The sequence below is a fragment of the Trichoderma reesei genome (assembly GCF_000167675.1).
Source record: "Trichoderma reesei QM6a unplaced genomic scaffold TRIREscaffold_28, whole genome shotgun sequence".
Taxonomy (NCBI): domain Eukaryota; kingdom Fungi; phylum Ascomycota; class Sordariomycetes; order Hypocreales; family Hypocreaceae; genus Trichoderma; species Trichoderma reesei.
In genome coordinates, this window is record NW_006711175.1 from 253,755 (window position 1) to 270,262 (window position 16,508).

At 51.9% G+C, this 16,508-nt stretch overlaps 4 protein-coding genes across 4 annotated transcripts; 1 reads left to right on the forward strand and 3 right to left on the reverse strand.

Moving 5' to 3' along the window:
- Positions 1-198: 198 nt before the first annotated feature.
- TRIREDRAFT_37921 (uncharacterized protein) lies at positions 199-1,804 on the reverse strand (the record flags this gene model as incomplete). Its single annotated transcript, XM_006969000.1, has 4 exons — positions 199-638; positions 719-1,066; positions 1,138-1,480; positions 1,553-1,804. Coding segments are annotated over 4 exons (1,383 nt in total), but the record flags the coding sequence as incomplete, so codon positions are not given.
- A 3,365-nt stretch (positions 1,805-5,169) lies between these two features.
- On the forward strand, positions 5,170-6,380 carry TRIREDRAFT_111680 (uncharacterized protein; the record flags this gene model as incomplete). Its single annotated transcript, XM_006969040.1, has 2 exons — positions 5,170-6,160; positions 6,349-6,380. 2 exons carry the CDS (start codon positions 5,170-5,172, stop codon positions 6,378-6,380), a joined length of 1,023 nt encoding a protein of 340 aa, XP_006969102.1.
- A 3,234-nt stretch (positions 6,381-9,614) lies between these two features.
- On the reverse strand, positions 9,615-13,822 carry TRIREDRAFT_111681 (uncharacterized protein; the record flags this gene model as incomplete). Its single annotated transcript, XM_006969088.1, has 5 exons — positions 9,615-9,649; positions 9,961-10,001; positions 10,356-10,943; positions 10,999-11,761; positions 12,643-13,822. The coding sequence occupies 5 exons, from the start codon at positions 13,820-13,822 to the stop codon at positions 9,615-9,617; spliced, it is 2,607 nt and encodes an 868-aa protein (XP_006969150.1).
- Positions 13,823-14,450: 628 nt separating this feature from the next.
- Positions 14,451-15,710, reverse strand: TRIREDRAFT_111682 (uncharacterized protein; the record flags this gene model as incomplete). Its single annotated transcript, XM_006969089.1, has 2 exons — positions 14,451-15,247; positions 15,305-15,710. 2 exons carry the CDS (start codon positions 15,708-15,710, stop codon positions 14,451-14,453), a joined length of 1,203 nt encoding a protein of 400 aa, XP_006969151.1.
- Positions 15,711-16,508: the final 798 nt, after the last annotated feature.

The following is a 16,508-nucleotide window of genomic DNA, read 5'->3' on the forward strand; positions in this document are numbered from 1 at the left end:
ACGGCCTGCTTTGCGGCCTGCAGGACCACCTGGACGGCTTCTTCAGACCGGGGCGTGATGGACAGCCTGAACGGCTTGGGCTTCTTGACAATTCCGTCTATCGTGTTTGAACGTTAGCTTCTACACAAACACCCAAAGATACATGAAGCAAAAGACAGAAGATGAAGACTTACGAAGCCTGTCTTCCAAGCGCAGAGGCTCGTCAGGCAGAGGCGCAACATTGTACGCCCACAGAAGCCGAGAAACCTGCATGAAGATGGAGTTCTCGGCGACCTGGATGCCCTGGCACAGCCGTCGTCCCCAGCCGTAGTTGACGTGGTCACGCTTGCGGAAGTCGCTCTGCTTGGCGCTGGCATACGAGTCGAGGTCATCGCCGAGAAACCTCTCGGGCGCAAAGGCATCGGGGTTCTCGTAGACGTCGGGATCTCGTGACAGGCGGTAGACGTGAGGCATCACCAGGGTCTTTTGCGGCAGCGTGTATCCTCTGTAGACGACCTCCTCGGTGGAGGCATGAGGCACCCCGAGGATGAAGAGAGGAGTCCATCTATGAAGCTCCTTGATGAGGGCACGGATATAGGGCAGATTGGGGGCATCGTCCCAGTGCGGCAAGCGTGATGGTCCAACAACACGATCCAGCTCTGTGTAGATCCAAGAGATCGAGTCAGCCTTAGTTGAACACGGAAAGGCGTATAGTAATGCCCAGCAGCGGTCATCTCACCTTCTTGGGCCTTTCTCTGGGCCTCGGGATTCATTGCGAGGGCCTTGAAGATGGATTGCAGCATACTGCTGGTTGTTTCAGAGCCGGCAGCAATGACTCCCTTGAGAATGTCGAGCGTGAATTCATCACTAAGGCCGGTTTTCTCCTGGAGCTTCAGGACATCAACACCAAAGCAGTAGGACGCAGTTCCCGCCTCAATCTGCTCCTTGAGGACGTTCAGAAAACCATTGTGGAACTTTGACTCGCGAGCATGCATTGTGTCTGCAAACTTGAGCCAGGGCTGGAAGCACTCGGGCAGCCTCTGGAGAAAGGGGAGATAGTCAATGAGCAGGCTTCCCGGCAGAATGTCTGCGAATATCGTCATTAGCATACTCCTCTCACTGATTGGCATGTAGAGGATACCGGTTAAGGGAACTTACAGTTCGCCATAGTGTCCATGATGCTAAACAGTTCTTCAATCACAGGATAGTCGAGGCGACCAATGCGTACGCCGTACACGGCACTGAAAATGACACTCATTGAATATCGCTCCGTGATGACCTGGAACTTCTCCGGAGCGTTGTACAGATCTCGCATCAGCATCCTGGACTCGTAGTCTTGGTACTTTCTGACTGATTGGGACTGCTTGGGGCCGAGCAGGTCGTTGTAGATTCGCCTCACGATCCGATACTCGTCACCGAGCGGCTTGATGGGCAACAAACAAGGCCAAACGCGCTCAACAAAGTTGCTTGGCCTTGGTCTGTCGGAGAAGATGGAACCTCGCTGATGGGATAATCTGTCTTAGAGACTCTGGCAAACCGGATGGAAGAATATCAGACAAAGTCAGAGGCATACCTTGTCCATCAGTTCTTTGGCATCTTCAAGCTTGTCCACGATCAGAAACGGCTTCGAAAAGAGCCAGATCATGACCTTGTCGCCGAAGCTCTTGGCCAACCGAGCAAGTGTTGCCTCTGTGTCGTAGACGATCCCCTTGAAGACAAACATGTTGCCGATAATGGGCCATGGCTTGGGTCCCGGTGGATATTTCCTGGCCTTGCCTCCGCGAAGGAAGCGATTCAACAATGCCGTCGTGATGCATAATAACAACCCCAGTATTGAGGCCCGGGAGATGGCCCCCTGGGGTAGTATGATGGGAGAATCCATGGCGGATCAAGTTGTCCGCAGGCGTAATGCAGATCTGAACAAGAGCAAAGCTGCAGCACTTGGACTCCCACGGCACAATCCATCGTGCAGGGAGCTTCTCAATATATAGCCAAGGTAGGAGATGGACGAAGCACCCCGCTCATATCCATGCATACCGAGGAGCTTCACGGCAGCAGAAGATAAGCGCCGTCACCAAGTTGCGAATATCCGGACAGAGGCCTTCAATATTACAAGCTATCCTCCGTCGTCTCAACTTTGTGTGATCCGTGTGCCGCATTCGTCAATGCTGCAGTCGATGGGTAGTATTAGCCATCTGTCCGGATGAGGCAAACTGCATCGATCCCCCCTGTACGTGCCAATCAGCACCTGTATAAAGGTCACAGCGGGATCCTGCGCGATGCGCAAGCGAGCACATACGCTCAGTTGGTGAGGGTTTCGTTGTCAGTTGAGAGGATCCTTGCAGGATGCTTGCCGGATGGATGAAACGTCAGTGTGCAAGGGAAAACAAGAAAACAAGCAGAATGCCTTGCTCGACAGGATTCGTACACAAACATACGCATAACGCATACACATGTCGTGACTCTTTGTGCGTCGCTCAGGCGTTGCGCTTCTCATCTTGATGCCGAGGACGCTCCTTTGACGACTTCGTGAGAACACAGGTCAGCGTTCTTGTTCACCCTTACGGAACGAGACACTCCCCAGTGAATCTGCAGACTCTACGACGTCTCTGAGGTATCTTCGCTTGTGGATTCGGGATGACATCGTACATCGGCTGCTACTGTACGGTCACAATGTCGTAGTCGAGGCGGGAGGACGAGTGCTCTGGCGGTTGTACGCAAGTCAGTGCATGCCGAGCCATCAAGGGAGCAATACGACAGCAATACATACTAGCAGGATCTGGTAAGTATACGTCGTTGTGATACTCGATTCAGCATATGCCGCAGTTACAGGATGAACCGAGCATGCATGGTCCACCCCCGGGCAACATTCACAGATTCAACCGTGGCCTCTCTCTGGCCCTTGCGTAGAACCCAGTCGATCCAGGACGCATAGTATCCGTGATAGTACTATCCATTTTAGCAGGTCGGCTACTACTGTAGTCGCATCACTTGGACCCGGCAGTGGTTTGTAGATCAGATGAAAGATTGTAGCACATCGTGTTAGTTCCCGGCAGAAATGAACCAGCGCCAACCAGGCGTGTTACCCCTGGCTGGAGGTCATATTCATCGGGTGACCGAGAACAAGTCCCAAGCCGTACTCAAGACAAGCGTCTCCAGGCCATTTTTTTTTCTTGCTTCTTTGCCCTGTTCATATTGCTGCTGTTCTGCTCTCAGTCTCTTCCTGTTTGTGAGCAATTTATCTGTGCCGTCTTGTCCTGTCAGCCGTAACCCAAAGACCGACATGGGCCCCCCTGTTGTCCCCCAGGCAAGGTGATACTAATCGCATCTCCACCTCTACCAATGGCCTACATGAAGCTCGGCGGCTGCACGGGCCTGCAAATCGCGGCTTGACACGTTGGCACGGGGGGGCTGCTGCTGCTGAAGCTGAATGCTCTGTTACCAAGCATGAGCACATGAGCATTAGAGGAGACGTTTGCGTATTTGCCACATACAGTACAGGCGGCAATTCCTCAGCAGGGCCTAGATCTGAGCCCGGTGAGAGCTATTGCGTGTACCTATAGCGATCTTCTCTCTGTCTGTGATCTAGTCGTTGCCTTAGCCTCCGAAAACTGCGTATTTTACCCGCCTGGTGAGCAGCAACGGCGGCTATTGTTCTGTCAGTCCTGTGAACAAGCGCTTACAGTGCTGATAGTCGTATAGAGTGTGACAATACGCATATCTAAAAATGACATACTCTCTCGCGCAAACGCGAGAGGACTTGTGACCTCTGATTCAAGCCTCAAGATAGGCCGAGGATCTATACTCTATCTACATGTATCGCGGAACCCTGCCTCCAATGAACAAGAAGGGTGCGCACTGCAGAAGCACGGACTCGATGAATGGATGCGAGCGGCAACAGGCGCGGCACGGCAGCATTGCGTCCGTTGTGGGCGGCCGGCGATGCATCGGTGGGATTCGGGCGGAGTCGACTGCTCCTTGGGGGGATGGTACAGATATCTCCCTCTACTGTAGAGCCTGAGGGTTGCTGCGTAGCCGAGGGATGTTCTTGTCGGATCCTCAGAGGAGTATGAATGCAACCTCTCACTTGCTCCATTCTTGTACAAGAACGTGTATTAGCTTATCAAGACCACATTCTACTCAGGCTCAAAAGATGTGCCGAATCAATGATGAATACTAGCAAGTACTGCTATGCCGTGAACAATGTCCTGGGGCCCTCCAGCCCAGCTTCTCTCCCAGCAGTAGTGCTTACGGTCAAGCCTCTGATACTACTCTACTGTATCCCCTCAACACGGGCAAGACGGGCCAGACCCGAAGATCGGTCAAGCCTGGTCATCACTCGCTGATCCCCCGCAGGGATTGCGTTGATAGGAGCTTGATTCGGACTTGTATGCATAGGACGCCTCAGCAGCTGCCCCATTAGGATGTCAAGATCCGTGTGTCCGTCGGTGTTCAATTCTGCAATTCGTAGAGATATTAGTCTTAGATCCCATAGGCCATCGATACACTGAGGATCTCACTCTATACAGTGTACGAAGATCTAATCTGATCTGGAGAATCTGGGACTTTCCGGGTAAGATTCGTACAAGTACGGGCATCAGGACCACGCCATTCTCTTCCACTACTTCACGGGACATAGGTCAGGGCAAGATCCGACGTCTCTACCAGGATGAAGCCCAAATTCTTCATATCTTCTTGCCATAGGCTTCTCCACCAAGGTCCTGGGCACTTGAGCTGAAATAGATGCCCAGGTGAGGCTGAGAGCGAGGGGGTGCCTGATTGATGGGCTATTTTGAGCTTGAGCAATGCTGTGTAGGAGTTAAGGTGGTAACCAGCCGACGATGTTGTTGGCTCTCTAACTGGTCTGCAGCCTAGACCAGCCTTTCATTTGCTGGCATGGCATTCAGCCTCAGCAGGACTGTTCCAAACAGTGGCTTATTCCAGCAGCGACCATTGGTTCGCCCAAGCCAATAGATGCAGCCTGAGAAACTTGATGCCCAACATGTTGAGCCCAGCTAAACTCTTGGGCGTCTTTCTCATTTCCAAGCATATGGGAGACTTCATGCATCTCTTCCTGGCTGAAGCCGTCAAGAGGTTTTCGAGTTTCATCCCACGAAATGACGAGTAGCCCCATCCCGTTGCTGAACCTCAAAGTCTCCAACAAAGTCCATCAAGAAGACATAGGACATCATGTCGAACCCTGAAGACTACGCCGTCGGCTGGATCTGCGCCATCAGCACGGAATATGTGGCTGCGCTGAGCCTCCTCGATGAGAAACACGATACGCCGAGCAGCGTCGCCGTACACGACAACAACGACTATACCCTGGGCAGAATCGGCAAGCACAATGTTGTTATTGCTGTTCTTCCTGACGGGGAATATGGAATAGCCTCTGCCGCCAGCGTTGCCCGAGACATGCTGCATAGCTTTCCAAACGTCCGAATTGGGCTCATGGTTGGCATCGGTGGAGGCGCCCCGAGTCCAAGCCATGACATCCGCCTGGGTGATGTTGTTGTCAGTGCTCCCCGTGATGGCATGGGCGGCGTCTTCCAGTACGACTTTGGCAAGACGATTCAGAACCAGACCTTTCAGACAACTGGGTTCCTAAACCAGCCGCCGATGGTTCTGCGAACAGCAATGGCCGGGCTGAGGTCACAGTACGAAAGCGAGGGGCATCAACTCCATGCCACAATCCGCGACGCACTCGATAAAAAGCCACGGCTTCGAATGAAGTATTCTCGACCAGATCAAACCAGTGACAGACTGTATCAGAGCAGCATTGTCCACCCTATCAATTTGAAGGGCACTTGCGACATTGTCTGTGGCGACGAAGTCATCAAGCTGGTATCACGTCCTGTCCGGGAGGAAGACGAAGACAACCCTGCCATTCACTATGGCCTCATTGCGTCCGCAAATCAACTGATGAAAGACGCCGTTATGCGTGACACGCTGGCTGCCGAGATGAACGTCTTATGCTTCGAAATGGAGGCAGCTGGACTCATGAACCAATTTCCGTGTCTGGTCATTCGAGGGATATGTGACTATTCGGATTCGCACAAGAACAAGGAGTGGCAAGGATACGCCGCAATGACAGCAGCGGCTTATGCAAAGGATCTTCTCTGTCGCATTCCGCCGAACAAGGTCGAGGCTGAACAGAAGATCAAAGATGCCTTGTCCCACGGTCAGTTATCCATCCATTGCCCAGATTAGTACATGTAGCCTATCTTTGTGTATAGCTGCTTATATAGCATTAGTTGTCAGTAATATTGACTATATAAAGAGCGAATGGGACAGAAAAGAAGACCTCGAGATCCTGGAGTGGATCACCCCCATCAACTACGGTCCCCAGCACAGCGATTTCTTGAATAGGAGACAGCCTGGGACTGGCCAATGGCTTCTAGACTCGGCAGAATACAAATCTTGGTTGACCGAGAAAAACAAGACACTGTTCTGTCCCGGAATCCCTGGATCTGGCAAAACAATTCTCACTGCGATAGTAGTGGAAGATCTGAGAACTCGCACCTGCAACGAGGCAGATGTCGGGCTTGCTTATATATACTGCAACTTCAGGCGGCAGCACGAACAGGGCATCGATGACCTAATTGCATGCTTGGTGAAGCAGCTGAGCCGGAAGAGGCCTTGTTTACCCGATGTCATCAGAAAATTACATGAAAGGCACAAGCGAGAGAAGACTAGGCCGTCACTTTACGAGCTGGTGGAAGCCTTGCGATCGGTAGCCGCCACGTACTCGAGGATTGTGATCGTGCTTGACGCGCTGGACGAGTGCATAGCAACCGATCGCTCGCGTTTGAGGCTGTTGTCATACATCTCCAGTCTCCGCACCGATACTGCGGTCGGTCTCTTTGCAACTTCGCGGCACATTCCAGCCATCGAGAGGGAACTTGAAGGAAGCCTCAGGAAAGAAGTCCTAGCGAGCGAGGGGGATATGCGCCAATACATCGAGGCTCATATGATATATCTGCCCGAGTTCATGTTTAGCATGGACCAGCTCAAGGAAGATATCCGTACGCAGACTGTTCAGGCAGCTCAGGGGATGTACGTGCTCTACTGCTGGTTCTTCAACATCTACACGCAGGCTTCAGCTTGCTAATCGATGAACAGGTTCCTCCTCTTACATCTCGACCTCGATTCTCTTAAAGGAACAACTTCAGTTGCAGAGGTAAAATCTGCCCTCGAGAGGTTCAGCAACCGAAAGCATGGAGAAAGGGGACAGGATGGGCTCCAGACCGCCTTGGAGCAAGCATATGATGAAGCCATGGACAGGATAGACCGTCAGAGTCCTGACCAGCAACGCCTTGCTAGAAATGCCCTGGAATGGATCACTTGTGCCAAACGGCCACTTAGCCCACTGGAACTCCAACATGCTCTTGCAGTCAATCCCGGAGGTACTGCTTTTGATCCAGAGAATCTCCGCGAAGTTGACTCTATAATCTCTCTCTGCGCTGGTTTGGTCACGATTGACGAAGAAAGCAACGTCGTTCGACTGGTCCACTACACAACCCAGAAGTTTTTCGATCGAAGGCAAAGCCAGTTGTTCCCCGGTGCCGAAACGAAGCTTGCGGTTTTTTGTTGCCAGTATCTCTCCAATATCGCCCAGAGTGGTAATGACTACCCTTACAACAGTTACAGCGAAACTCTCCAATTAAATCCACTCTATTTCTACGCAGGCGAGAACTGGGGGCATCACGCCCGTTTGATGCCGGAGATTCCTCGTAGTATTCAAGACTTTATGACGTGCCAAACGACGATTCAAGCAGCTGAACGAGCGCTCAACCTCCTCAGACATCCATTAATCACGAACCTCCTCAGATATCCATTAACAACGAACCACCTCAGATTCTCATTGAGATCGAGATCCGACATATTTCCATTGAGATGGAACGGCCTTCACTTGGCAGCTTTCTTTGGCATTTGTCAAGCTCTTGACTTCCTTTCCAATAATCAGCATGACCTCGACTTACCAGATACGGCGAACAACACGCCTCTTATATATGCTGTTCAGAGTCAGCATCAAGAGATGGCCCGGCTTCTACTTCAGAAGGGTGTCACAGTTAACACCCTCCCTTCCTTTGGCGGGCCTGCACTGGACCATGCCATTGCGAACCATGATGAATCAATGGTTTCCCTTCTTCTTGAGAATGGGGCTGATGTTAATCAAGAGATTTATGGGACTCTTCCTCTATTGAGAGCTATTAGGCTTTCAAATGCATCACACTTGAGTGATGGTATAACTCGACTACTAATTGAGAAGGGCGCCAAGATCACATTCTCCAAAGAAGACAGACCTCTGTATGAGGCTGCTGTATGCGGGCATGAAAGTCTCCTTGAACTTCTGTGGAAAGAAGATGACATTTCTACCCGATTACTGGATCTTGTCGAGCACCTTGATGAAGAGTCTGCTTTTGGTAAACTTGGCTTTTTCGGCTCCCAGTTCTACGAAGGACAGGCACGAGTCGTGAATGTGCTTCTTGGAAGGTTTCTGACAGAATCTGAGCCAATTCTTCGCCAAAGGCTTCTATTCCTTGCGGCGAGACATGGCTGCATGGACTCCCTCCAGCTTCTGCTTCAGCAGGGCGTTGCAGTCCAGTCAAGGGGCTGGCAAAGCAGAACGACACTCTCATACGCTGCCCTTGGGGGAAATGCAGCCCCTGTTCGGTTCCTGCTCGAAGAGGGTTCTGAGATCGATGCGAAAGATGTGTTTGGCCGGACTCCGTTGTCACTTGCTGCAGGTTCATCCGAGGATTGCAGGGCCGCCATCGAGATACTCCTTGACGAAGGCGCTGAGATTGAGACAAGAGACGACTCTGGGTCGACTCCATTACTGCGAGCATGTGCTGCCCGCAAGTATAAACATCAGTATGGCACCATCAAGATGCTTCTGGACAGGGGTGCCGCAGTTGAAGCGAAAGACCAGACTGGATCTACTCCATTAATGCAAGCATGCGAAGGGGACAGGACCTCTGATGATCGCTATGAGCTGATTGAGTTGCTTCTTGACAGAGGGGCTGCGACTGAAGCGAGAGACAAAAATGGCCGGACAGCTTTGATGAAAGCCGCTCATGTGTCATATGCGAGGCTGCTTCTTGACAAAGGCGCTCTTATTGAAGCGACAGACGATTTGGGGACGACAGCATTGATGCACGCTGCTTGGAGATTGAGGCTGGATGTTGCCAAAGAGCTTCTAAGCAGAGGCGCTGCGGTTCATGCAAGGAGCAAAAACGGGATGACGGCAATTTCATCCGTTAAACCAGCGTTGTCCTGTCGAACAATGAGTCCACTGAATGCATTTTCGATCTTCAAAAGTCTCATCGACAACGGCGCATGTGTTGACGAGAGAGATATCTATGGGAGCACTGTGCTAATGGGAGTCGCCCGGAAAGGGAGTGCATCAAGCATCCGCTTCCTGCTTGACCAAGGAGCTGATATTAAAGCGAGAGATCAATCTGGACTAACAGCCCTGATGCATGCTGCTCAAGTGGGAAACGATTATACCGTCGGGGAATTGCTGGATAGTGGTGCCGCTATTGAGGCAAGAGATGGCTGGGGACAAACGCCTCTAATGCACGCCATTGGGAGTTTGGAATGCATGCGAAAGCTCCTTAATAGAGGCGCCGCTATTGAGGCAAGAGATGGCCAGGGGCGAACGCCCCTATCAAGTGCCAGTTACAGAGGGTATTTGGATTGCATGAAAATGCTCCTTGATAGAGGTGCTAAGCTCGACGCAAGAGACAATGATGGCAAGACGGCGCTGATTTATGCCGTCAATGGCTGGCGGGAACCTTCAGCTGCTGTTGCAACACTGCTCGAAAGGGGCGCTGCGCTCAAGGCAAGGGATAATCAAGGGAGGACGGCACTTTCATATGCCATCATGCGGAGGGAGAAGCGCCTCATTGTTCAATTGTTGCGGGCAAATCGGAAAGGTCGCGTCTGATCCTGCTGGAAAGAGGCGCGCCAACATACGAAGCATCTCGGTTTTAGGGGGGGCACAAGGGTCAATCCGGCTATAAAGCGTAAGAAGGTTCGTTGTTGTCTGGGGAGTATGCAAAGACGGATCTCTTAATGAATACGTTTCGGCAATATGCATTATCTATTGGAGCTTCATTCCGGGAAGATGTTCTAGTAGAGACAACTAACCAAGGTCGATAAGGAAAGAGAGTCATTCCTTTGACCTTTGCAGAACCTCTGTCACAATGCCTAGATAATCTTGAGATCTATAAGGCACAAACATGTCTTTGACTCCCAATCCCCCCTTTCGTTTCGCTCTCAGTCCCATATCTTTCATCAACAAGTCGACGAAATGCTGAATTCCGCTACCCGCGCTTGGTTCCTGAGACAGATTCTTCCGAAGCGCGTACGCATTGACCTTTGCAACTTCATAGTCAATGTCTTCTTTGCTCTTTGGAACGCCCAGATCAACGAGGTTCTCGAGCCAGCAAATTGCCCACAGAGCAGAGACTTCGCTGAGAATGTGGGTTTGGATGCTAATCAGGTATCCCAGAAACACGAGAGAGCGATCATTTGCTGCGGCCAGAGACGAAGGCAGCATGTACCGATATAGGCGATATGGCGTCAGGGGGTCCGTGGTCCGGGGTCCAGGCGAATCCTTGAGGATCGGAAGAAGCGACAGAATCTTTTGATCAGCTCTCTCATGAAGCTTTTTCCAATATTGGGCAGATTGCTCGTCTTCGAGCGCCGTAGGTTTCCGCAAGCCCAAGGAGAGCCCCTGAGCAGGGTCAAAGAGCACGTCTTCAGAAGTCCATCCCGTGCCAAACACCAAGGCCTGGCAAGGGATGCTTTCACCGTTGGATAGGCACACAGTCTGGCCTTGAGCCGAGGTAATGCGTGCTCGATGAACCGTGATGAGGCCATCCGACTTGCTCAGCTCTGGGATGAACTTGGGACAGCTGTGCAACGCAGCTCCTCCAACCGCCGAAAACAAAGCACTGCAGAATGTCAATTATAGAAACGATACGAGTCTCTACAGGCAACTTGACTTACCTATTACCTTCTGGCAGCAGCTTCTCCCTGTTCTCAGCCGTCATGCCCGCATAAACCCCTCCTGTCCTCATCTTCTTGGCCGCAAACGACCAAAACTTGCCAATGAGCCACGTCCCCAGCCTATTCTTGCCGCTGTAGAAGAATCGCCCAAAGAACGTGTCGACGCTGAAGATGCTGACGGAAAAGATGTCCTTCCATCGCCCTACAAACTGACCAACGTGGAATCCCCCTTTCAGCCGCGCATTAAACAGCATGTTGGGGCCGTTGCCCTTGTCGCTGATGATCCAGTGGACTTTCTTGCCTGCTTCTATGCAGAGATTGACGGCGTCGATGGCTGACTTTCCGCCTCCGTAAATGGCAACAGTCTCGACATCTTTTCCGAGCAGGGCTTCATGCTTTTGCCCAATGTCTTTGGTGTGCATCACCAGTCCGTTGAACTCTGATGTCTCGACGTCGGGGTATTTCGGAGTGTTGAAGTTCCCCGTGGCCACAATCAGCTTGTCGCAGTCAAACGTCTCGGAACCTATCTTCCCATCATCACTTGTAGTCTGCGCTTCAACAGTCCATCCCTTTTGCGACGGCGAACGGCGAATGTGCGTGACTCGACACGAAAACTTGCACCGCTCCAGGAGATGAAACCTTCGGGCGTACTCGTGCAAGTACTCGTACACCTTAATGCCGGGCAACTCGTCCCAGACCTTGAGCCCAACGACTTTGGACATGGGCAGGTCGCTAAAGTCGAAGAGTCCCACGGGGCCATCCGCTATGAAGCCTGGATAGCATCTTGCCTTGGACCATACACCACCCACTGTAGCTTCTGCATCGAGAATCGTCAATGATATAGAGGGATTTACTTGAAGGTATCTGTATGCCGTTAGCAGGGACGAGTAACTCCTCATCATCATCACAGCTTCCGTACGTTTTCGCTGCGGCCAGACCAGCCCAACCTGTCTCCGAGTTAGTGATGATCTATATTACAAGATTGACAAGAATTGACGTCGGGCTCTACAACCTGCTCCGATGATTATCACCCTTGTCGGCTGATTAACGTTTCCGTCCATGGCCCGGTTTGAGCTGAGCTGTCGGCTTCAAGTCGTTGAGGGCGCCTCGGGCAGCTGTGAAGGGATGGGATAGCTGCTACAGTTGCGAATGATTTTGAATATGTATTTCAAGAATGGCGACAGTCATAGTAACGCCAAAAAAAAAAGGATCAGACGACACTAACCCTGGTGATGCCCAACGATGGCCATGGAGATGACATGGTAAGACACACGTAAGCATCGATCCGGGCCATCTTTATATCGAGTGCTTGCTGACAGGTTCCTCAATCTTACAGTCAAAAGCAATGTGTCTTCACTTCTTACTCACATGCAATGGTCAATAAACAGCCTCAGTCAGATCCAGATAAAGAAATGGCCGAGACGGTAACATCATCCAGGCCGGCTAATACATGTACCTAACGTTCACACTGCCCAGGCATCCCCCATACAAGCTCAGTAGCCACACAATCATTGTCAATCCATTTTGCCATCTAGATGCTCTTCATAGCGAAATTGTCGCCCAGCGTGAAATCGGCAGGTATCGGGCCAGCTTCGTCGACCACGATCCAGTAGCCCGACCGTGGCTGAAAGGTGTCATACGGACCTCCCTCGATGCTCGCACTTGGCTTCACGCCCACCAATCCCGCCACGGCTGTTGTCTCGTAGCGGATGCCAGTCAATGCATCCAGAAACGTTATCGGCACTTCAGTCGCGGCTCGTGGGACGTCCTTGGGGCTGATGATGGGAAACGCAACATCGTCAATGACGAATCGCTTCCTATCGATGTGTTGTTGTCCATAACTGGTGCTTGCTGCTTCGTCAACCTGGCGTATCGTCCTGCCCTCCTCGTCCCACCGGCAAAAGGCCGTGATCCAACCCGAAAGCGTCTCGACCGTGAGAGAGCCGTCTCTGCCGGCCTGGTGGACGGCTCTCATCCAGAAGTCCTTGGTGGCCTGTCGATCTGGCTGATCAAACGTCTCAACCATCTTCCCTACCACCTTGGTGAGAAGCTTGCTCCAATCGGCAAGCTCTCCGCCGTAGGTCCTGAGTCTTTCCACCTTTGCGTGAAGCTTGACCCAGTCTGCTCGTTCGCCAAGCAGCGTGACGCTGGGGAAACCGCATCCGCCCATTGCGATGAATTCAAAGTATCTCTTTGTAGTCGCCATCATGGCTACAGTGGTTGTGGTGATGTCCTCGTCCGTCGTGGTCGAAAAGTCCGGCAGTATCCAAGACGTGAGCTCGGGATCGACAACGTTGTCTTGAATCAAGCTCTTGAACGTCTTGGCAATTACGCCGAAGTCGACAGACAACGGACTGGGCGAGCCTGTCCTGACAACCAGCTTCCTCCGGCCCTCGTGGGCGACGAAGAATTTCCTCATTTCTTCAGCGTGGCCGTTGACGTAGAAGCTGAACTGGACCACGATGGCAAGCCACACATCATCAGGGCGCAGCACGAGATGGAGATCCTGCTGGAAAGCACGGATGATGCCATCGACGAATCCGTTCTTGTACGATACCAGAGACACGCCTTGTTCGTCCACATCATGGAAAGAGTGTGTCAGCACGTCGCGAGGCTGCAGTCCGGCTGGTCTGTCTCGGTACACGGAGTGCATGCAGCTGGTCTCTCTGATTCCACCAGTCCAAGCCTTGGAGGCATGCTGAAGCAGCTGAGCAGAAGAGGTCGATATCAGATCTCTGTTGATGCCGACGACTTCTGGAGTCGGCCTGGTCACAACATGTGCACCGTACTGACTCCATGTCTTCTGGCCCTCGGCAGTTGCCATGGTGTTTTTTTTTTTTGGTCAAAGAATGAATAGGAGAGGGCTGGAGCAGATCGACGAAGATGCCGATAGCAGGTAGAGGTGGATGATGTGCAAAGTCAAAGAAAGAAGCTGGAGTTGGGTGGAAAGGTGAATGAATGGTCAAGGCCAGCATGGTCCGAGGAGGCGGTATTTATAATTTTCTGCTTGGTAGGAAACGCGCCGACCATTGCTCAAGTAATACAGCTCTACGTGATGCTTCCAGTCGGTGTAGCCTCTTCTGAGACATACGGGGGCAGCTTTTCATGGCTTCATAGCCACTCGTATCTCTTAGTCAACGACCCGACATCGCACCAACAGGTTCAATACGTGTCGTTGTCGCGGCAACTCGCGGTCCTTTTCCGTCACTGAGGCGGTCACAGCATTCATACGGGTGCCTAAAGCATCTAGACTCTTTCTTCTACTCATGCTCAGGATAAGAGGTGGTGAGGGGTAGACGAAGGGAAGGCAAACCAGCAAACCACATGACCATCTTTGCGGCGTCGAAGAGCGATAGTACATCTCAGAGTTACACAACCATCTCTGCCAACCATGTTGTAGTCCGTTATCATACCCAACGTTGTGCAACAATCGGTATCTACGTTCTCGTACTTCATACTTCATACACTAAGCCAAGGGTTGGATCGATGCTCCCAGCGCAAAGCGAGTCCCAGCCTTGCGTATACTCTTCCATCCCTTTGCCCCAGCGCAGCTTGAACCCCTGGACAGCTCCTCTCTCCTTGAACCGGCTCCATTCTTGTTGGAAACGCTCAAAATATGCCGCCATCCCATCAGTTTCCAGGGCAGAGTCTCGCAGACCAGAGGCATTACACATGACGACGCCGCTGCCTGGCACTTTCGTTAGAGCGCCCAATTTGGATCCTCCCCCTTGCGGATCGCCGCCAACAATAAGCACAACGACGCTCTTAGAGACACGCGTGAGAACAGCATGCAAATCCTCATCAACCGTGCCTCTACCAGCAAAATTAATGAGCAGCACCTTGGTGTTGGCATCAATCCCAAGCCTGGCCGCAATGGTCGCATCCGTGGCACTGGAAGCCTCTGCATACAGCATCACGTCGTCAAACAGACCAGTACCTTCGGTGAAGCTCCGCGATGCAACCGATCCAACTGCCACGAGCTTGCGAGGCTGTTGGTCAACGGGCCTTGACTGACGCAGCTGATATGCGAAGGATAGTGCCGTCTTTCCCGATGCCCCGAGCATCACCACCACGGCATTTGCAAGGTCAGCATCGTCTGAGCTCCAGGGAAGCGGGAGGCCCAGAGGATGCGTCAACTTTGTCGAGTCCCAAGCAAAGGCATATCGGTTCAGTAAGTAACTCGTCTCGAAGAATGGCAGCAGGGCCGAGTCCAATCCGCGAGAGGACTTGTCTGCCATCAGGTCTGTGTCTGGAGGATACGGTAGGTATCGGTTGTAAATCCTCATCTGCTTGGCTCTCCGCTCACTGATCTCCAGGACATGGCCGGTATCATCATCCACCGCTACCTGGAGTATCTCGGGATAGTCTCCAATGGGGAGGTAGCCATACAGCTTGGTTCCGATTGGCACCTTGTCGTTTTGACTCTCAATCACTTCACAGTAGCCCCATGCCGAAACGCGGCCGTATTTGGAGGTGTCATTGTAGGGCGCAGGAAGAGACGGAGGCACGGCCCAGACATCCCACCAGCCAAGTAGATGACCAAGTCGAGCATATGTAAAGTTGTTGGTGGTGATGGAGATGATGCGGCTGCGGATGCGAATGTCACCAGCCGTCAGCTGAGGCAGAGGGTAGGCGTCATGGAGAGTGATCAGATGTTGCTTCGTATAGTCTGCCTTTTCCAACATCTGGATCTGAGGGGCTGGAAGGGCCATGCTGAGCGTGAGAAGCTGTGGTAAGGATATGGAGTTGTATTGTGTGCTGAGCAGCGGGAGAAGAGAATGCATGTAAGCAGAGTGAGGGGAGACTGGACTTATAAAGGAGCACATGATGTCCGCTTACAGGATGCACATCGTCGGGCCGCAGCGGATCGACGGGCCATGGGTGAGATCTTCGGCGTGACTCAAAGAAGAAACGTCAAGTAAGCGGAAGATGTCAAGCGGTTTGTTGAAGCATGTACTGAGGACAAAACAAACATGAGCATACAGAAAAACCAACCATGTGCATACAAATGCGCCGTTTACCACCAAAAGCGCCACCCTTTATTGTGCTCGTATTAAGTCCATGTGTGCACATGATTTACTCTGCTCTCCTGATTCTTTCATGAACCGCTTGATGTAATGGATCCCGAATGGCCATTAGCCGATCATGCAGACTTGGAAAATACCGTGTTAGTGAGGGCATGACTACCTACACCTTGGTTGATACCTCTCGACGTATGATGGATCAATAACAGCAAAGGGGCTCATTCAAAGCACAGGCCGACACAAGTCAGACGCCCAAGATCTTGTGCTTGCTCATTTCATACATTCACTCTAAGAGTGTCAACATAAATCTATTCATATAAGCGAGCAGCTCAGGGCAAGGAACTCAACTGAACTGAACCCATAAAGTCCCCTCTTGACCAGCCAATCTTTCTACAACCCGCGTCACGTCACGTCCGAACCAAATTCGCTCTTATATATATCCGTCTATCTCATATATAACATGGCGCCTTCATTGCCTCTCAAAGC